A 22,441-nucleotide genomic window follows, 5' to 3' on the forward strand; every position below is an offset into this window, starting at 1 on the left:
CTTTTTAAATAATTAAATTTTTCTTTCATTTACTCATACCCGTGCTTTAACCTGCAATATTACCTGTAGTGGTTCCCATTTAATTTGTAGGCACAAACAATTGTTAAAAGTTTGAGACTTTGTCACAATTTGGCTTTTAAAAAAAGCTAAATAAAATATCTAACTACTGTATACAGATGGCGAAGGTGTAGTTCCTGTAAAATTTGCTCTTCCCAAATATTTTATAATCAAAGCTGTGTTTTGAAAGCTCTTTGCAAAACTAAACACAAGGATCCTCAGGAGACCCTAGGCCAGGCGTGGGACGGGAAAGGCTGGGCCACGCGAAATGACTGAAGGCAGCCAAAGCTGCAAAAGGCTATCGGGCTCCGGGGAGAAGGCAGGGTGGGGGGCTCATCTTCGTGGGGCTGAGAGGAGACCCAGCTCTCCGCGGCGCCGGGGTCACGGCCCCCCCGCCCCCCGATCCCTCCCACACCCAAGTGTTGCCCAAATCCGGGTACCGCCGGCGCGTAGGGGCGTCCCCTTCCACTCCTTCCGGGTCCCCGGCCTGGGCATGCAGCTCCTGCGGGGACTGCGGCTCTGGGGGCTCGGCGCCTATGCAGGCCAAGTCGCGGCGGTTCGATCACCCGGGGCCCGCCGGGGCCCCCGCCCCCGCGCACCGCCCACTGGGTGCCGGCCCCGCCCCGGCCTGTGCCTAGCACGCTGGCCGGGGCCGCGGAGTCCGGCCGCCACTGCCGCTTCTGCTCTCCGAGACTCGCGGTCCGCTAGCGCAGACACCATGGAGTGCCCCGAAGCGGGTGAGCCGGGGCTGCCCAGCTGGCCGAGGGGGGCGACCCGAGCCTAAGGGCGGGGCCCTGCTCAGCTCTTGGCTTCAGGGAGGGCTCGGCCTCCCTCCTGCGCCTCTGTCCCCAGCGCGTGGAATGCGACCCCATGCGCGCCCCGCGCGGGTTCTGCTCGCTCTCCCTCCAACACAGGACTTGGCGTAGCACCGAGCGGCCCGATGCCGCCGGGTGTGACCAGTGCTACTCGTAACTAAGCGTCTTTCTTAGTGCACGCAGTGTTGGGGCAACGGGTGTGAACGCACCCCAAGTTGCAGTTTTATTTCCGCCTTATTGATCTTGTGACCCTTAGGTCAGACTTCATGCCTGCACACATTTTACGACGGTGTGTGGTTAGCAAACCTCGAGGATCTTGACTTTTATCCTGTATCGTAAACATGAAAGACCTGACCCACCACAGTGTGTCGTTGAGGGTTTTATTCTGTTTGAAAAGGACCTTTTAAACTGGCGCCAAATCTGTAGTAGGGCCCAGAATTAATGTCCCGCTTAAGTCAGCATTTACTGCGCTAACTGAACTGTGTGCATACAGCGAGTTAGGGGTTGGACTTCAGGTGAAAGGTACAAAAGCCAATTAGAGAAAAGGTGCTCTTCTGCGAGCTCTTTGTAGTGTAAACGCATAAAAGGATATAAAAAGCATTAAAATGTTATTGTATAATAGCTGTTGAATAGTATAAATACATTTACAAATGTCATGGGAATGAAATGATTATGGCTTTGTGGGAGGGTTCAAAGGGCTTGAGTTTTTGAGATAAGGTATCTGTATTTTTCCAACACATGAAGTTTAAGATGTTTTTGAGGTTATTGTTTCCTTATATTCCTTTTCAGGTATTATTGTCTAATTTCATACATTTTCCTGTAGCAATTGTATTGTACTTTCTTTTTTTTAATGATGAGGAAACCAAAGAAAGCATGGAGGTCAAGTGACTGACTTGTTGTCACACAGTTCTCTTCATTTAGTCAGATGGAAGGTGCTGCTATTTTACTAGCCAAGCCAGGACTAGCATGGATGGCATGACCCCTTCGCATTGGTTCTTGGGGAATATACCAGGCATATATACCTACTAGTGTGAATAGAAGAGTCTTGCTTAATAAAGTCATTTTATTACCCAAATAGGAAGCTTGTATTTTGTGTGACAAAGAGCAAACTGTCCTTTTTCTTCCCTATTGGACTGTCTGTGATGAACTCATTTGCCGGAGTGCACATATATTTGAATAGTAGTGTATACTCAATGTATGGTTTCATAATTAAATGTATACATTGTTTTTCTTACAAAAGTAATATTCTGTTTAAACATTTGAATAGCAGAAAGTGGAAAAATACTAATATATTGAAGACAACTATATCAGCATTTAGAAATTTATATCCTTTAGCCTTTGCCTACCTAATTGTAATCATAGTATTTTATTTGCTTGTTAAAAAGTCAAAGTTTGGTACAAACTTTTTTTTCTGGTTGTTGCTGTCTTCATAGCCATTATTCTTAATTGTCATTCGAATGAATATGCTTTGTGTAACCATATCCCTATTAGGCATTTAAGCTGTTCCACTTTTTCTCTTTTGTTTAAACAAAGCTGTGTTGAATCTATATCAGTATACTGTATATGATACATATGATGTTTACAGCATACTGTATATATCAGTAAGAAGAACATTTTCTTGGCTCCTGATCTGTTGCCAAACTGCAACTGCTTTCTTGAAAGGATTATTTCAATCTACAGCACTATAAACTGTGTATATTAAGAGGCAGCAGGCATGTTGCTGAAAGAGGCAGGCTTGGCAGCAGAGTGACTGGCCTTAAATTCCAGCCTGAGACAGCGCTGTAACCTTGGGCAAATTACTTAATTAGCTGGTCTGTAAAATCAGTGTAATAATATTGGGTTGGCCAAAAAAATTCCTTTCGTTTTTTTTCTGTAAGATAGCTTTAGTAGGGCTTAGTTGTCTTTAACTTCATTTGAAACAATTTTGTTAGATTATATTGGCATGGCTGTCAAATCAGTGTGCATTTGAAAAAAAAAAAATCAAAATTAGTGAATTTTTGAGTAGCCATTTTAATATTAAAGATGGAAGAAAATAAGCAACATTTTTGGCACATTATGCTTTATTATTTCAAGGAAGGTAAAAATGCAACTGAAACACAAAGAAAGATTTATTCAGTGAGTGTATGGTGAAGGTGCTGTGACTGACTGACCGTGTCAAAAGTGGTTTGTGAAGTTTGGTGCTGGAGATTTGTCTTTGGACTACTCTCCACAATTGGTCAGTAGACCAGTTGAAGTTGTTAGTGATCAAATTGAAACATTAATTGAGAACAATCAACATTTACCATGTGGGACATAACCAATATACTTAAAATATCCAAATCTATAAGGTTATTGGTGAAAATGAAAAATTTGTCTTTTGTGTTATGGAAAAACCATACTGATTTTTTGGACAACCCAATAGTACCTGCCTGATAGCGTGGTTGTGTGGCGTTACTGTCTGTCAAGTTCTTCTACAACTGTGGTGGCATATAGTACAGGCTCAGCGTTAGCTGTTGGTAATAGTAGTAGTAGCCTTATCGTAGTTGGCCAGTTTGTCCTCATCTTTATGTTATTAGTGCACTTAGGAGCATTGCTTTTATTTGATTTTTACAAAAGATAGAATTTTATTTTAACTAAGGTTAGATCATATTTTAAGTACTCAAAACAATCAATTTATAGGTTAAGTTCTTTACTTAAGCGTCAGTTATTTTAAGGCAGTTTTCCAAAAGCAAAATATTTATACTTTCTATAAAAGGAAGTGTCGTTATGATGGATGTGTTTCATTTGTGTCCGCCAGCCTTTGCCTAACACTAACGCTTACAGAACCGGAGGAAGGCTTCTAGATTTGAACCCTGTTGAGAAACATTGCTCTATAGAATGACCAACAGTTCTTTCAAGAGTTATAGGAAAGTAATATTCTCTTTTTCCTGACTTAATAATTAACACCTGCAAAAATGGTTCCTCATATTGTGTAATTTAATGGAACAAAGTTTTATGTTTCACGTTCTAGACTCTTGTTGATTTTGACATAACATTGCAATCAAGAGTTCATGTATGTTTTATTTAGGGAGATAGAGAATGATGTTGAGCAAGTCATATCATGCTTCAATATTTATTTTTTATGTCTTATGGGATAATAGCGCCCTTCCTTCCTTCATCCTATGAAAATGAGAATCTGATGTGTGGAAGCTGCCTTTAAACAACAGGAGTTATTTTTCATGGGCATTGGGATAGCTATATTGCAGTGCAGCTTGAGTAATTTATTAGCCATTCCCAAACGTGCCCTTATCTTTATTCAGTCATTCAGTACAGAGGTATTGATCACTTACTGTGAACTGAAACACTGTTATAGGCATTAAGGAATCAAAAGAGAATGAGACACAGCACTGAAGGGACTTAGAGTAATGTGACCATACTTCCTGCAGGGGTGTAATTATGAAAAGCTTCCCTTTTGACTTTCAAAAGGGTCTGGGTTTGGGCAGCAAACTATAGGTCCCTTTAGCCTGGAGTCTGAATGGGGAAGAAAACAGACATGTGACCATCTGGAACATGATGTATTTGTGCTGTGACAGGAGGAAGCATTAGGTACCTGGAAGGAGACTGGATTACCTAATTCAGCCCTGAAATGGGGATCCGGAAAGTTTTCCTTAACAGTTAACATCTTATTTGAGTTTTTATCTTTAAATTGAATGTTCTCAACTGTTGTTAACACAGCCTCTTAGTCTGGGGTAGAAACAAAGTGTGGAAGAGGTGAAACAGGGATTTTCTAGGGTACTGTTTTTCAAACTTTTCATTGCACATTAGGATCACCCTGAAAGGCTTTTTAAAAAATACTGGAGGCTGGTCTGATCCCCAGAGATTGTGATTTACTTGGTCTGGGGAGAGATCAGATGCTGGTAATTTAAAAAAACTTCCTCAAGTGATTCTAATGGGCAGCCAGGATTTAGAATTTTTCAACTAGGATAACCTTGTCATCTAAGAGATCAGGTAACTACTGAGGCCTAGAGGGCTTACATGACTTGCCCAGGATCACAGAGCTAGACTGTCTCCTGATGTCTAGTCCCAAACCCTTTCTGTTACAGCAGCCAGCTTGCCTTGCATTGTTACCCTAAATGCCACTGTTGTCACCCTTGTCATTGCATGATTCTTTTTCTGGTATAGCCAGTGGTCCACATAGCTCTTGTTCTCTATAGTTGATTAATTGAGCTCAAGATAAACTAAATATTAAACTATTACAAGAACTTTTTTTCATTAAAAAAGGTGACTAAATTTCATTAACTACATTATTTAACTTTTCGTCTTGGCTTCAGAATGTGTTATTAGAGCACAGAAATTCACATAATGTCAAGAATCCAATATATTTCCAAGTGACACAGGGACTTTGAAGATAGTGTTAAGATGTCATTGTTAAATGGGCCAATTTCATATTACTACACCCCCCCCCTGCTTTATTGAGGTATAATTAACAGGTAAAATTGTGTCTATTTAAAGTGTACAGGCTGATGATTTGATATAAGTATACACTGTGAGATGATTACCACAATCAATCCATCACCTCACATAGTTTGTGTGTGTGTGTGTGTGAGAATGCTTAAGATCTACTCTCTTAGTAAATCTCAAGTATATAATACAATATTAATTATAGTCACTATGCTGTACCTTAGATCCTTAGAATTTATTACAAATTACTTAGATTAAGAATGAAATAGAGAAAAACAAATATTGGGTTTATTTTATTTTGTTCTGATTTTCATTCAGGCTGTGTATATTTAATTGCACAAATACTAATCTTTGCTGCTAGCTTTTCAGGTATAAGCCACATCGTCAGGGATGATCCTTTAGTTGTAGCTACATGAGCTCAAAAGTAAAAGATATGTATTTATCTATTAAAACTTTTGTATTGATCTATTAGAATTTTTATTTAAATATTATATAAACTGCAGTTTTCAATGCAAGCATAAAAATAGAAAGGAAACATTTACTTGTTCTTGTGTATTTCAAATAGTTGTGAGTTTATGATTAGGCTCATAGTAAACTGTAAGGTCTTTGATTTTTAATCATTGAATTCCCAGAATAGAGTATTTAGAGCCATCTATTTTTGACTGAATTTCCAATGTTAATGTAATCATGGAGAGAAAAGATTTAAAAGTTCTTTATTGAAGAAAAAAATAAAGGTCACAATTTATACAATTGAGAAGATAAAGGTCAGAATTTGTACAAATGAGAAGACATAGTGATATTGTTAAAAAAAATAAACATGAAAAAGACCAACAAAACCTTACTGGTTTGTTTTCAGAAGGTATGTGGAAAAAATATAGGTTTAGAATTAATAAAATGTAGCTGTAAAAGATCTTGAGGAATATTCGTTAATGTAGTCTTCATCTAACCCTGATTTGGGTACAGTGCTTCAGAAAATTAGTAAAGCTGTTTAGCATAAAAATGCATTTATAAAAATGTAGACTATGGTATAATAATGTTAATATAAGTAATTTTACAATATATTAGAATGCAAATGATATCATTTTTTAACATGTTAATTTATATTGAATTCAGTTGAGTTCTTTTCAACTTAGGATATAAGTTAAGTTAACTAATACATATTTATTTATTTTTAAAAATTTATTTATTTATTTGTTTATTTATTTATTTGTTTGTAGAGAGAGGGGAAAGGAGAAAGAGAGGGAGAGAAACATCACTGTGTGGTTGCCTCTCACTCACGCCCCCAACTGGGGGCCTGACATGCAACCTAGTCATGTGCCCTGACTGGGAATCGAACCAGCGATTGGCTCGCAGGTCGACGCTCAATCCACTGAGCCACAGCAGCCAGGGCTGTATTTATTTTTTTATGATATGTTAAAGAAGGAGTAAATTCCAGTGAATGTGAAAATATGTCAAGAAAAAGGGAAATGTCAGAAGAATTTGAAGCCAATACTCTGGAACCTCTGGTAGATATGCTGTTTGCTACTCTAAATATTAAGGATGATTGTAGACGTAAGTACTTTATTAAATAAATATGTATTTAGAAACAATGAATAGTAAATTTAGTGATGTGTATATATATATATATTTTTTTTTTTCTTAATAAATTCACCTTAAATACGTGTCATGTTTTTGAGTTTGGGTTGTTAATGAATGGTTATTTGTTGGTGGTATTCTATTGTCAAAACAATCACAGGTAATATTAAGACATGTCTCACAAATTTTGGGCCAGATTATTCAGTAGTTTATAAGGAACTTAACAAGTCAGTGGGGCAGGGCGCACATACCATGGTTTATAACCTCCTTCTTCAGTTATTCTGGAGCCAGTGATAATTTCAGCAGTACCTATTCATCTCACAAATGTTTACTGGCCCTTTGATATGAGCCAGGTCCTTTACTAGGCATTGGGAGTGTCACCACTGAACAAGACAGATGTTATCCTGCTCTCACAGAGCTTAACAGGCTAGTGTTGAAAACAGTTAAACCTTAAATCAATTATGCATTTATTAGATTGACTAGCCCTTCAGAGCTCCATCCACAGACTTTAGAGAAGCAGGGCTTACTTGATTAAAATGCTGCTGGAACTACATAACTGTCTAAATCTGAATTTCCTGTCATTGTAAAACAATACTGTTCATGAAAATGTGAGAGACTGGCCTGTTATCCAAGTTACTTGTGAACAGGAAATAAGGAAAAGCACCAGTGTATTCCACAAATAATTATTGATTGCATACTCTTTGCCACTCATTGTTTGCAGCCTTTCCTAGAACCTTGCTATGACTTGATATAGTTTTGTCTTGACTGGAGGTCTATAACTGGAGATTCCATAAGACATTATCTAGTTCAGTCTCTTCATTTTTGAGAGGAGAAAATGAGATTCAGATAAGTCAAGTCACACAATTGAAAAGAACTAGTCTTGAAATCTGTGGTTTCTGATTCATTAGACATTTATTTGATGAATATTTATTGGATACCTGATAAATGCCAGGTATTGGCACCAGAGATTGGGAGTATTGAAACACATAACAATATTGAAAAGCTTGGTCATCAAGAACTCATAGTTTCAATGAGGAGTCAATGCATTAACAGCCCTAATTCTATAAGGTGAATGCCATACAAAATGGTGTGGGAATGCATGGGGTGAGGATGTATGTGGGAGGTGAATAACCTGGATATGGCGGTAAAGGGTGTCCTGGAAGGCTTCCCAGAGGTGTGGGGGTAGTAGAGGAGGCCTGACCAATAAGTATGAACTGTCCAGGGTTTTTCCTCTATGCTGTCTTAAACTTAACTGATTATCAGAATTTTCAGTGGAGTAATATGAAATTGCAAATTCTTCTTTTCCACCTCTGTGTCAGGTGGAGCCTTTTTGTTTTATTATTTTTTAAAAAGATTTTACTTATTTATTTTTAGAGAGAGGGGAAAGGAGGGAGAAAGAAAGGGAGAGAAACTTTGGTGGGTGAGAGAACCATTGATCAGTTGCCTCTTGAACATCCACAAATGGGGACCTGGGAATTGAACTGGGTGACCCTTTGGTTCACAGGCCAGTGCTCAATCCACTGAGCCACACCAGCCAGGACTTGTTTTACTTTTTAAAACATCCCATGTGATTCTAATGCTCACACTGTCTTCTGATACAGGAAACCTGGTTTATATTTTGGGAGATGTAAGGAGAGAGAGGCTTAAAATGTATGAAATCTCTGGTATCTTATTAGTCAGTTTTTCCTATTTCATAATATAAGGGGAAAAGCAAGGCCAAAGAGGTATTTATTTGCTCAGTCAGGATCTAGGTTTCCCATCTTTTGCTTCACAGCTGGCCTGCAAGGCATAGCTTTTGTGGTTTTCACAGCTGTTAGAGAAACTTTCATTTGAAAAATGAGTATGCCTGTTAAGTGGAAGATACCCTGTGGAGATGAGAGGCAAGAGTAGCAGTGATTTAATCATGTTTTTCTCTCAATTTCCTACTTTTGAGCAAATAAAATGAATATATCTAAAAAATGCAGTCACTTCTCTCTGATTTCAGTACTCTCTTGAATTTGGGTATAAAATGAGGAAGAAAGCTCCTGAATAATCATGCCTATGTGCCCATGGTGGACATCTCTCATCCACTCTTCTTTCTGATCTCTGTTGCATCTCCAAATCACTCCCATCTGAGTGCTCATAAGTTAGACAGGAACAAGAGGTGGGACTTGTTTACTGTTCCATCTATCGGTACTTCTGGCTTACACATATCTAATATATATGAGCTATATATATCTAGGGATTGAGGGTGATATCTCCAGAATCCCAGGAATCAACTAGTATTTCTATAGCTACCATATTCTTGTATCTCCACTGGTGAGGAGAAACAATGGCCACTGGGCCCAGAAAGAAGGGAAGGGATGTGTTAGTGGTTTTGTAGTCCATTCCTGCTCTTGAAGATTGGCCAGTCCTTCATATGAGTAGGGATCTTTTCTCTGCAGTATGTGGTGTATTTCTTACCAAAGAAGTGATCTTCTCCAGTAAGTTAGAGGCTTGCTCAGGTCACCCCATGGAAGCCCATTTTTAGGCATGTAGTATTGTGCCACTTTTTGACAGTTCAGATTTTGTGAGTTAAAGTCTTTGTGGCTTAGTCTAGACTCCAAACCACCATGTATAATATTACCTTTGTGGGAAGATTGATTTCAAATCCCAAGCTTCAGCTTACACACAGTCAGTGTGGTATAATTAGAGACACAGAAAACTTGTGTTTTAAGTGTTGCTTATTTCATTTTCTTCTTGTGTGACCTTGGACACTTAAACTGTGTGAGCTGGACTTCTTCAACTGTGAAATGTAGATAATTTCCTTTTGTTTACCTAACATGGTGTTGCTGTACAGATCAAAAGAGGGTAATGTGTAGAAAGAGGGCAATTAAAAATGAAAAATAATGTACAAATGCTACTCATTAAACCTTTGAAGCATATCCCTTAGTTATTTGGGACAACTTGTTCTCTCGTTTTTATAATAGCATTTACTAAAACACTAAAAAACAAATAGTAAAATGTTTTGCAAACCAGAAACTACTAACTAGTTTTCATGAAGAGAGATTTTTATAGAAGTATACAAAAAAAATGGGATTTTTGTTTTCAACTCTTAAACCTTAACATAATATTTGTGTCTGAAACACAGGACTATTAGTTGGTAGCCTGAATGGATTTGGGGTTTTCCCTTACATTTAGTAACATGGAAATTTCATCAGTTGAATGCCTCCATGGTAGACAACAACCTTAAAATTCTCAAGTAGCTGGTTGTTGCCTTTGATTCTTTCAGTTTCCTTTGGTGGGTGGAAATTGTGAGTTAACTGCCAAGAAATTCTTGCTGATTGAAACCCTGGCAGAGTGACGGGGAAAGTAGTGCTAACAAGAACACCGTGGGAAGGGGAATCCTTGCCAGTAAGAGAACTCCTCCCCAAATGTTTGATTCTGAGTGTGTCTCAGTTATCAACTGTGTTACCTTCAGTGTGGGTGCCGTAACGTTAGGTGTCATGCTATCTAGTTAGCTGAAATAGCTGAAATAAGTCTTTACATTTTTTGTTTTGTTTTTGAGAAGAGACTAATTTACTAGAATTATATGTTAGAATATAAATGTATTAGGATATTATGTTAGAATCAAATGTAAATATATAAGTTATCTATTAGAATATAAATACATATTATAAATAAAATATTCAAATGTATATATAAAAGAAAATCTTTTAGAAATATTGAGGAAGCCATACAACCTGAGCCACACCTCTGGCTCTATTTTATTTTTTATTTTTTAAAGATTTTATTTATTTATTTTTAGGGAGGGGGGAGGAAGGGAGAAGGAGAAGGAAAGAAATATTAGTGTGTGGTTGCCTTTTGAGTACCCCCAACTGAGGACCTGGCCTACAACCCGGGCACGTGCCCTGACTGGGAATTGAACCAGCAACCCTTTGGTTCGCAGGCCAGTGCTCAATCCACTGATCCACACCAGCCAGGGCAACTCCTCTGGCTTTATAGGTTGGGAGAAAACCCAGCATTAGTGAGTTATTGACCTGGACCTGGACGGGTCTGTTCTCTTTATAGGGCAAAGTGTAATTGGTCAATAGGTTTGAAACCCAGTAAACCACCCAGGAAATGGGGTTGCTGTTAGTCTTGCCTCTGAAAATTGAATGGGAGTATGTAAGGGAGAGTCATTTTATTGTTCATAAGAATGACATAGTGTGTGTCCCATGAAGTATGAATTTGTGGAGAGCTTTAATTTATTTGACTCCATTCTCTTAAGAGAATCATAGCCTTTAACTATGAAGTCATACTTAAACAAGATTCAAAATAAAATATTTGAGTGAGGGTTTTTTTTTTTAAGCAACATATCTTTTCTAAGTGTGGAATTCAGTTCTCCCATATTGCAATTATTGTAATCCTTATCTTACCTCATACAGAATTCTAAGCTTGTAGTTATTGGAGATTTCAGAGATGTGGGAAATTATTGTTTTAGTACTTATTTATTATTGAATACTGTTAAGTTGTGTTTAAAAAAATACTTTAACTCTTAAGTATTTTAAAATATCAATTGAAACTTAACCTTAACCTGAAAAAAAATTTTTATAGAAAAATGCTGTATCAAATAAAAATCAAATCTCTATGCCTGTTACAGTAAGTGATTATCCTCAATCAGTTTTTCTTTAAACTTTTAAAAAATTAATTAATTTGTTTGTTTATTTATTTTTAGAGAGAGGGAAAAGGAGAAAGAGAGGGAGAAAAACATCACTGTGTGATTGCCTCTCACTCACGCCCCCAACTGGAGACGTGAGGTGCAACCTAGTCACATGTCCTGACTGGGAATCGAACCAGCGACACTTGGCTCTCAGGCTGATGCTCAATCCACTGATCCACAGCAGCCAGGGTCCTGAATCAATTTTTAAAAAAGATAAATTATGTTCTGTTTCCTCTCTGTAATTGATTGGGGAAGCATAGTCCAAATTTTATTATGAAAGGCTTAAGGCAAATATTTGTACCAAATAATAGAAAGGGTTGATATCTTTTTCCTTAAAAAAATAAAGCAGGAAAGCAAATACAAATTAGAAAAGTCTAGTAGATATATTAATTCACTCGACACATAATTATCGAATGCCTGCTATGTACCAGCTGCTATTATTGGTGCTGGGCAAAGGTGTAGGAGATAAAATTCAGGTAGTAGACAAATACATGGAGAATTATTCAACTTCATAAATATCAAAGGGTGCACATTAAAATATAATTTTAACCTACCAGATTGGCAATATCTTTAAAAAATAGTCAGTGATTTTAATGTCATATCAGCAATACTCCCAACAATGTATTGTGATAGTTGTTTTAGAATGGAGTTTGTTGAGCTCCCTAGCAATGTTCATACCTGGGATAGAGCCACTTGTGAGATTCCCAATATAAGGACCTAGTCTTGTGAAAAAAAGTTTTGTTTATAAATATGTGTTTCACAGTGTCTTAACTAGTAAAAAATATTAGGAAAAAAACACAAATGTCCAAAATTATGGAATAGATGAATAAACTGTATGAGTCCCTTAAATTATGTATTATGCAATTATATATTATGAAAATAATATTTCTAAAACGTATCTTAAGGGAACATTTCCTATATAAAATGCAAAGTGAAAAAGTAGGGGGAAAATGTACTATATTTTTCGCACTATAAGATGCCCCTGACCATAAGACGCACCTAGGTTAAGAGGAGGAAAACAAGAAAAAAAACATTCTGAACCAAATGGTGTACTTAAATATTTTAAAAAATGTAACAGAATAATATTTTGACTGCGTAAAGTGAACAGCAGTCCACAGCGTTATTAAGAACCATCATCACTGCCATTAACAAATGAGGAGAGACTTTAAGGTTCAAGTACTCTTCTAGTTTTCTGGTAACCCCAGGTCAGGTAATACACATCATGGTCTGTGATGCAATATTTGCTCCATAAGACACGCAGACATTGCCCCCCACTTTTGGGGGGAAAAAAGTATGTCTTGTGGAGTGAAAAATACAGTATGTGCTTTTTATAATTGTTTGTAATAGTCTAAACACTTTGATTTGTCACCAAAATTCATAGTGATTGTGTTAAGATAGTAGGTTTATGAGCAAATTTTTTGTTCCTTTCCCTGATGTTCAAATTTTATGAATGTTCTTGATTCTTTTTTATGAAATAGTATAATTGAACATTTTAATTGTGCTTCAAAACTTGCTTTTAAAGATATACACTTCATTGATTTAGTCAGTGGAGAGCTGCATAAACTCATTCCTCTTTGATGTTGTCCTTAAGGTATTACTAATCATGTTCAAGTGTGGTTTAAGTGAGAGCAGTGGAGTTAAACTGTCAAGGTTCAAAATTGGCTTCTATTATTTCTTTTTTAATTTTTTTTAACAAGGTTACTTATTTTATTTTATTCCTCTGTTTTTAGAGAGAGGGGAAAGGAGAAAGGGAGGGAGAGAAACATCAATGTGTGGTTGCCTCTCACGTGCCCCTAACTTGGGACCTGGTGTGCAACCTAGTCATGTGCCCTGACTGGGAATCGAACCAGTGACACTTGGTTTGCAGGTCAATGCTCAACCCACTGAGCCACAGTAGCCAGGGTTCTAGTCTTTCTTACTGTGCACTTTGATCAAGTGCCTACACTCAATTTCATTATCTGTAAAATTGTTCTAATATTTGTAGTTATCTCACTGGATTGTTGGGAGGATTCAACTCATTAATATATGGAAAGTTCTTAGAATAGTATATGGTACAGAACTGGCTTCCATAAATTAAAAAAAAAAATTTTCTTAATCCTCACCTGAGGATATTTTTTTAGTGCTTTTTTTAGAGAGGGGAAGCACAGGGCGGGGGACAGGGGCGGAGAGAAAGAGAAAGAGAAACACCGATGCAAGAAAGACACATCAATTGGCTGCCTTCTCATATGTGCCCCAACTAAGGATTGAACCTACTACCTGGGTATGTGCCCTGACCGAGAATCAAACCCGCATCACCTTTCAGTCTATAGGATGACACTTCCACCAATTGAGCCACATTGGCCAGTGTGCTTCTATACATTTTTATTAATTTAGTCTCACCAAAATTTTATGCCTAAATATATTTGCTACATTAAATATTTAAAAAAATTAACCCCTTGAACACTATTTTATAAGAATATTATTGAGTGCTTCCAATACAGAGGTAAATGTTTTATATTTTTTTACTTAAGCCTCAAAGAAACTCATTGAGGGGGTAAAATTAGTTTTTTCATGAATTGCCAAAAATTTTCAGCTAGTAAGGTGGAATGAGTCTTATCAGCTACAGAATGTAATATACTAATTCACATAATTAAGGAGTTTTAAGAATGGGTACTTCAAAGACTGCTTAAATAGTAACAAGAAAAAAAAGAACATCAAAACAAAATTTGGTTCATTCTCAGCCTTTTTGGCTAAGAGCAAGTGTGAGAACAATCAACTAACAAAGATGGACTGCCTAATTAAATTAGTTTCTCCCATAATTCATTCCCTTGTAGTTCTTTGAGGGAATAAATCAAACTTTAGGAAAAATTAGATAATTTACATTAAATGGCATGTGCTTTAGGTAAAAAACAAAACAAAACAAAACAAATGCATGGATCAGAGAGTTACAGTCTTTGTCAACAATACCAGATTCATTAGAACATATTAAATGGCTACTGAAGTCATTATGAAAATTAATGTGTAATAAATTAAATTTATGAAGTAGTTTTACAAGCTATGTACAACTCATAATATTTTTTCTAAACAAGAAAGTTACTCTAAAGAATACAGTGAAAGACCAGAACACGTGGCCCACGCTTTCTACATTTAGCTTCTGCGGTCACTGATCCTTAATGTTAAACTAGCTATTACACGAATACTTTGTTCATTATATTTTCGTATAAACTAAATAAAAAAAGTAATAGCAGATTGAATTTTGGAACTTAGATTGTAATTTAAAATTAGAAATAAAATGACATTCAGTAAGGAAAAAGGGGATTTTATATTCTGGCCATACAAATAAACTTTACAAATAAAGGACAAATAAGATGTGCCAACAGGAAGAAAGGGATACTGGACTTGGTCGGTAACAGCTGAACATAAATCATCAGGACTCACGGAGTTAAAAAATATATATAAATTAACAAGGTTAAATAAAGTTATATAGCAATAAATACTCATAGGATTTATCCCCTTTTTTACCCATCTGTCATCTGGTAATTTGAAATTTTGCCCTGTCTGTGATGTCTACCAAAAGAAAATTTTAGATAATCCTTTAGATAGTTCAAAGGAAAGTTAAATAGTTGTTGGTAAGGTTAGAGAAAGCTAAGGGAATTTAGAGAAACTTTGTACTATATTTTTAATAAGAGGTTGTATTCTGATTTTTTTTTACACTATGTCATTCTCATGATACCAGAATTGTTAGTATAACTAACAGTATTACCTTTAGAGTTTATGATTTTTCCTTCTCTGAATGTTTGCAAAATGAACTTAAGAATGTTGGAAATGGCAAAGACAGTTGCTACACACAGGAGGACAATTTAGTTTAAAACAGATAAGGTATAAAACAACTTAAAATGCCGAAAGCTTCAATGGTCTTTTAAATACCGTGTTATTAATGTCTTTTCCCTCCTTAATGTTGTTCATATTAAGTAAAATACAGCAAAAATGATTGTGTCTAAAGTTTATAGTAAGAAATAAATGCATTTTACATTTCTACCCAATACACATGTATTCAAAAAACTCGAATTTCATGAAGCAATATTTAAACTTACCATAAACAATTTACTGTCTATACTAATTGTTCCATTCAATTTCTTTTCATTTCATTCCAGTTTTTAAAAAGTGCTTTTTTATTATTTTCTAAGATGATTTCATAATCCACAAGTAGGTTGATACTTGCAGTTTTAAAAAAGAGAAACTAGACTGTAGGTTTAGGATTCTCTTTCTGTGTTAATTTTAGTTTGGATACCATTCTTTATTTAATTTCATCACCAAATGTTCTAAGTGGTACAGTCATTAACAGTTAGTACCTTTATCACAGATCACAGAAAACTAGAACTAACCCTAGGTAGAGATTATCCGTCTCTTCCCTGCCCCTGGGTTGTTTTGTGTGTGTGTGTATGTGTGTGAGTGTTTAAATTTTACTATAGAAACTTTCAAGCACATTTAAAAGTAGATTATTATAATGAGCTTCTTGTATTTACTTCTTTCTCACAAGTAAATTGCAGAGATATCATTTTTATCTGTAAAAACTATAACATGCATCTTTAAAAGATACTGAATCTTTAAAAAAAACTATATCCAAAACGTTTTTACCACGTTGAAGAGTAACAGTAATTCCTAATATCATCAAACATCCTGTCAGTATTCACATTTCTCTGTCATAATATTTTTAAATGAATACTAGAATATTTACTTAAACAGTAATACATATAGTCATCATTGCCAGACTTTACATGAGATTTTAAATGTTTGATCCAATTTTCCTTCCTGAATAAGTTTTTGTTGCCTATCTCTATCAGTTTTAAAAACATAATACCGGTCTTGGGAGTGGGTCTGAAATTGGGATAGATGTTTGCTGGTCTTGTATAGGTCCCAAGAGTCAAAGCAGGATCTTTTTTGTTTTTTAAAGATTTTATTTATTTAATTTTTAGAGAGAAGGGAAGGGAGAGAGAGAGAGGGAGAGAAACATCAATGTGTTGTTGCCTCTTGCACCCCCCAAATTGGGGGCCTGGCCTGAGACCCAGGCATGTGCCCTGACTGGGAATCAAACTGGCAACCATTTGCCTTGCAGGCCGGCGCTCAATTCACTGAGCCACACTAGCCAGGGCCTAAGCAGGAACTTTGATGGGCCCTTGGTGGCCGGGGTCATTGTACTGAAGCAGGTACACCGTTTTAAGCCAAGATCTTATGGCCAACTCCTCAGCTTGTACCTTCTAGGTTCATGGAGATATGTCTGCTTACCTGGGTCAAGGGTAGGGGGCAAAGTGGCCAGGCACAACAGCTTGTACTCGGGGAATGACATCTTGGGAACCTAGTGTACAACTGCTCTGTCATAATTTTTTTTTAAATTTGGTTTGAACTAGTAACCAAAGTCTATGTTATATTTTCAGTTGTTATCTCTTTCAACTCTTTTCATTTATTGACACTTTTTTTTTTTTTTTTTGGTGTGTGTATGTGTGTTATTGTTGAAGAAGTCAGGTTGTATAGAAGTACCCTATTATGGTCATTGAACATATTCCTCTGTCCTTTATATTTCCAGTGAACTGGTAGTTATATGAGGCTTGATTACGTTTTGTAATATTGACAACAACACTGCAAAAGTGTTTTTGAATTCTCTGTTGTGTGACATCAGGAGGCTTAAATGTTTGGTGGCCTTGCCTTTTTGTGATGTTAGGATTGATCAGCGATTTTCCATTGTGTCATCTGATGTATTCCTATCAGCTTTCTATCTGATGGATTATTCATTGATGAACTTTGGGTTGATCAATTACTCTATTAAGTTTTTCAAAATGGTGATATTTTAACTCTACCCTTTTGCATTTATTAGCTGATAATTTCTATAAAGGACTTTACCTTAGTTAGCTCCTTGATTTCCTCTATAACTATTTTGGTCATAAGGAAAGACAGGATAAATGTGTGATTTTTTTCTCCCCCTTTATCATCAGATTTTAGAATAACAGTTCTGTACACTCCTCCAAAGGTGACCTGCTAATTTTGGGGTTTTAATTTTTTGCTTATTATTCTCAGCTGATGGATTTAAACTTATTTGATGTACGTACTTCACATCATTGACATTAATATTCTGTCTGATTCTCAAATTGATCTATCTGTGGCCAATGGGGGACTTTCAGATTCGCTCTAGAGACCTTCTGACATGGTCTCAGGAGTCTTTGAATTTCCATGCTCCTCTGGTACATTTTGTGCCCCAGGCCTAGAGTCAGCTACATCTCCAAGGATTGGCCAGACTTTTAAGTTCTCAGATAAAGAAATGAAGTGACTTGATGGAAAGATGCTGTCGGAAGACTAGTTTGGGGGTCAGTGTCCTTTGCACTATTCGGTGCTGCCCCCACAGGTCTGCAGCAGCCATGCTTGTTGCCTTGCCGGCAGCCTTTCCCTCCTTCCTTTTGTAGAGAACGTTTTCCACAGGCACAGGCTGGTAACTGCCACACACTTACTCTCCAAGCTTCCTGTGCTGCTTCCTGTGTCCTGATTTGAACGATGAGATATAAGGGGGAAAGGTGCTGGGAATTTATTTAGAATTGGTTTGTAATTTTACTTTAAAAAAATGGGTGTTTTGCTTTTGAAAATTTTTCAATATTACATTTAGTTTTTAAAACACTGTTCAAGACTGCTTTTCATTTTCCAAGTGATCTGGATGATGAAAAACAATGGATAGTTTATAAATCACCCCAATTTCTTTTTGGAGTCTCTTAAGTGATCTTAGCAGATACAGATTTATCTCTTTAATTATGTTTAATTCTGGGGAATATCTAATAATTATAATAACTAATAATCGTACTTTGTATCAGGAAGTAGTCTAAGAGCTTTCATGTATTAACTCACTTAATCCTCAAAATCACCCTATTATTATTATCCTCAAATTATAGGGTAGGAAACTGAGGTAAAGATAGTTCATGTATCTAAGATCATACTAATAAGAGGGGGAGCCAGGACTCCCACCCAGACACTCTGGTTCCAGACTATATTAAGATAGGTTTTCATTTTCAGAGTACCAGTTTACTAGGAGCAGATGGAGTTGGGCTAGAAATGTATTTAGAAGTGAATTAATAATATATGTGGTCCTTCGTTAGCGTATTTTGTGGCCTCTGTTTAAAATCAGTATATTAAGTTTGTGTTACTCCAATCAGATATAGGACCTTTTCTTAGATATCTAGAATTATAAATAGCTCATCAGCATATTGATTTGATTTTCCATACTACAAAATTGCATGGGAAATAAAACCCAGTGGCATCATATGAGGCAATTTAGATCTTACTCATAATACAGATGAGAGTGTTGCAAACTATTTCTTAGCAATAGGATTTTTAAAGTTCTGAGAATCTCATGTGTGTAAAATAAGCTAGTAATTTATATTTCAAATATGTGTTCTCTGTTTAAACACATTAATTTTTTAACCACATTAATCACTAGGCATATTGCTGAGAAATACATCATTTCAACCACATTGATTATTGAGAAATGCAGTAGTGAAGTGGATATATAAACACACCAGGTAATTTTGTCTTAATTTATAATGATATAGTCAGACTTATTACCCAGGCCACCCTGCTCTTAGTTACCCCTTTCTTATGCATCTCACAAGTGTATGTTAGTCTTAGAAAGAAAGCATGTCTGTTTCTATAAACCCTTAGTTTAAAATTTTTAAACATACTCTATTTTTCTTAGAAATTAGCATTACAATACTATTTGTGACATTTATTTAAAATGGTTTACTGTTATTATTTCAAAGAATAACAGAATAAGAACAATTATTTCCCTTTGGTTTTCTGTGTAATAATAACTACTTAAGCAGGACTGAAATAGAGAAGTAGTTTGATCCAGTAGAAGGTATTCTAGGAGAATTGAGGTTTAGATACCAGACTCAACTCTGTGGTACTGAATAGTTTTTAAAAGTTTTTCTGCTTTTCTTTTTTATCACATGTGAAATAAGAGGCTTAGTAAGGCCAGGATTGCGTAGGCACACGGGCATTATGCTGTTGGTTCAGCTCCTCAAGGAATTGGGTAGAGGTGGTCGCTGAGGTCAATTAGAATTGATGGAAAGATGAAACCAACCTATGGGTTTAAATGTACGGTTAGTTGGTTCCTCCCTCCTATCCCTTTCCAAAGCCATACCTTAAAAAATGTAATTATATTTGTATATTTACAAAGTCCCTATGAGGCATTTTATTTTGAAACAGTAAGCTACTGTTCAAGAAGACACAGCCTGAAAACTCAATTAATGGTAGTTTTGTATGCACATGGAATCCCCTGATAGCTTCTGTAGAAAAGGAGACAATTTCACACTGATTTGGGGCATAACTTCATAATTAGAATTGTTGGGTATTGTAAATGAGTCTTTAGAAGATGACTTTAAAAGGAAGTGTGCTGCTTCTCAAGTTATCTATGGTCAAGGACCAGTTTGTTTTTTAATTACCCATTTGTTGCCAACTGATACTTTTCTAAAAAAACTATAGAAGAATTATTAGAAAAATCTTTAAAAATGACCAACACAGTATAAACAAAGATTCAATAGACAAAATTACTTTGCCTAATTGCTATGAAAGTTTCTAAAGCTGTCTTTTAATTTTTACAAGAAATAGTTTGTAGTGTGACATTAGCTACAAACCAAACTTTGAGCTAGCACTGCTGCAAGTGGCCGTATTGTAGGAGTCACAAATATACATACACAGGATGGACGGAAAATAATGTTTCCTAGTGTCAGGGAAATTGTGCCATGGGGGTGAGAATCGTTCATCATGCATTACATCAGAATTTAGTAGCGCTCTGTCAGTTTTGTAAAGTGTTGCCGGAACAGAGCTATATGTAATCACCTGTTTTTGTCGACAACAGACTTGGGTAGTTTTGACTGAGACCATGTGATATGCAAAGTCTAAAATATTTACTATGAGGTCCTTTGGGGAAGAGTTTGTGAACCCCTGCCTTAGATTTGAAAATGATAGTTATGAATGATTGCTGCTTATATAGTGCTTGTTTCCTTTTATTCTGACTATTTTATCTTTGTTTTAATGCAGTGGATATATTATTGTTTGCCTTTTTTTTTCTAGTCACTGATGTACCTCAAATAGATTTGGAGAAAGGTGAAGAAAATGGATGGATCAGTAAAGATCAAGTAACGAAGAGGGGAAAAAAACACAAAGACTATCAACCCAACTATTTCCTATCCATTCCGATCACCAACAAAGAGGTGCTATTTTAAAAAGGACTATTTTTATTATTAAGTTTTAAATTATATTTAAAGTACACTGAATAATTACTTATAACCCCATTTTCTCTCAGTTTTTAAGAGTCTTTGTTAGCATTTTAACTGAGCCATACAGGGAATATTCCTATTTAAATGGAATATATTTTTAAAATAACTTTGAAAAATATTATTTAAAGAATAATATTTAGACAATTTTGCAAAAGTCACTTGAAACAGTATTGCCAGATGGTATGTCAAGGTCCTTTCTAAGCATTTGTTCAGTATAACAGGAAATTTTCAGAAGCTGAGAGTAGTGACCAGGTAGAAAAAGAAGATTCTGAAGTATTTGCTAGGAGTAAACTGGGATTTCTTGCTTCTTAGTCCTGTTTATGGTAATGATGACTGCAACGTATTTTCTTTAAAAATTACTCATTGCCACATCAACTTAATATTTTTTTAAAATTATTTATTTATTTGTTTGTTTGTTTATTTATTTATTTTTAGAGAGAGGGGAAAGGAGAAAGAGAGGGAGAGAAACATCACTGTGTGGTTGCCTCTCACTCATGGCCCCAACTGGGGACCTGACGTGCAACCTAGTCATGTGCCCTGACTGGGAATCGAACCAGTGACACTTGGCTCGCAGACTGATGCTCAATCCACTGATCCACAGCAGCCAGGGCTTCAACTTAATATTATATGACAGACTTGGTAGAAATCTATTAAAAATCTGAAAAATTAATGTGATATGGATAATAAGAAATTAGACCAGCCAATTAGCCCACACTAAGAAACCATTATATGTGGCCAAGAAAGAGAACTACAGTATCTAATTAAAACTGCTACAGCAGTGAGGTAGGAAATGAAATGCCTTATAAAAGAATGCCTCACCTGGAAGACTGACTCCTTTTACATCTTGACCCAATTTAAGAGCCAGATTTGAATTTGTCTGATCGTGGGCTATAATCTCTTACAAGGGACATTTTCTGTTTGCTTCTCCCCTTATTTAACTAAAATATTTCTAGGTCATGCTAATGAGTTAAAAAAAATCAAATCAAACAAAATTGAAATCAAATATCAAAAGAAAAACTTTCTGTTGTGGCATTCTAGGAAATATCTACTCTATGAGATAAGTTTTAGCCAGGGAGAGAAGACAAATAAAAAGAGATATTGTATTCCTAACAATACAATATTTTAGAATCACATTCTGATTTTACTGGTTCATACTGGTGGGTTAACAGTTAAATAGCTCTTAAAAGTATTTAGTTTAATGTAATCAACAAATATATATTATTTTAAAATACTTGGGAGTCATTTGGAAAGGTTTTGACATAAAGGATCATGTGTACACATGGGAATTAGAAGAGAGCAGGAATTCAGAGGTGGTACTGCTTAGCCCAGCAGTCAGAAGCCAGGTCCTGAAGAAACTGAACATGAAACGGGAGAAGCGACTTCCCCAAGGACCTGTGATTTATAAATTGCAAGAGACCCCAGTTTCTTTATTTTCATTTGTTGCTTAAAGAGTGTTCCACTACAGAGTCTATCAGTCTAGAAGTTGTTAAAACTTCTGTAAATTGCTTTCATGAGGCCCTTCATTTCCTCTTTTTCTCTTTACCTCCCCACTGTTGGCCTTCATGGCGGTCTAAAGAGCAGCTCCGTGTCACCCTTCACGCCTGCTCCGAGGTGATGGC

General features: G+C 36.2%; 1 protein-coding gene across 1 annotated transcript in view; it reads left to right on the forward strand.

The window, feature by feature from the left end:
* The first annotated feature begins 534 nt into the window (after nt 1-534).
* AKAP7 (A-kinase anchoring protein 7) overlaps nt 535-22,441 on the forward strand; it is a 110,074-nt gene continuing 88,167 nt past the window's right edge. The window contains exons 1-2 of the mRNA XM_090279845.1: nt 535-794; nt 20,617-20,756. Coding sequence (XP_090135971.1) covers nt 551-794; nt 20,617-20,756 — 384 coding nt within the window. The 5' untranslated portion in view covers nt 535-550. The remainder of the gene's footprint in view (nt 795-20,616; nt 20,757-22,441) is intronic.

This window comes from Furipterus horrens, unplaced genomic scaffold (genome assembly GCF_987537825.1).
Source record: "Furipterus horrens unplaced genomic scaffold, mFurHor1.1.pri manual_scaffold_6, whole genome shotgun sequence".
Lineage (NCBI taxonomy): Eukaryota > Metazoa > Chordata > Mammalia > Chiroptera > Furipteridae > Furipterus > Furipterus horrens.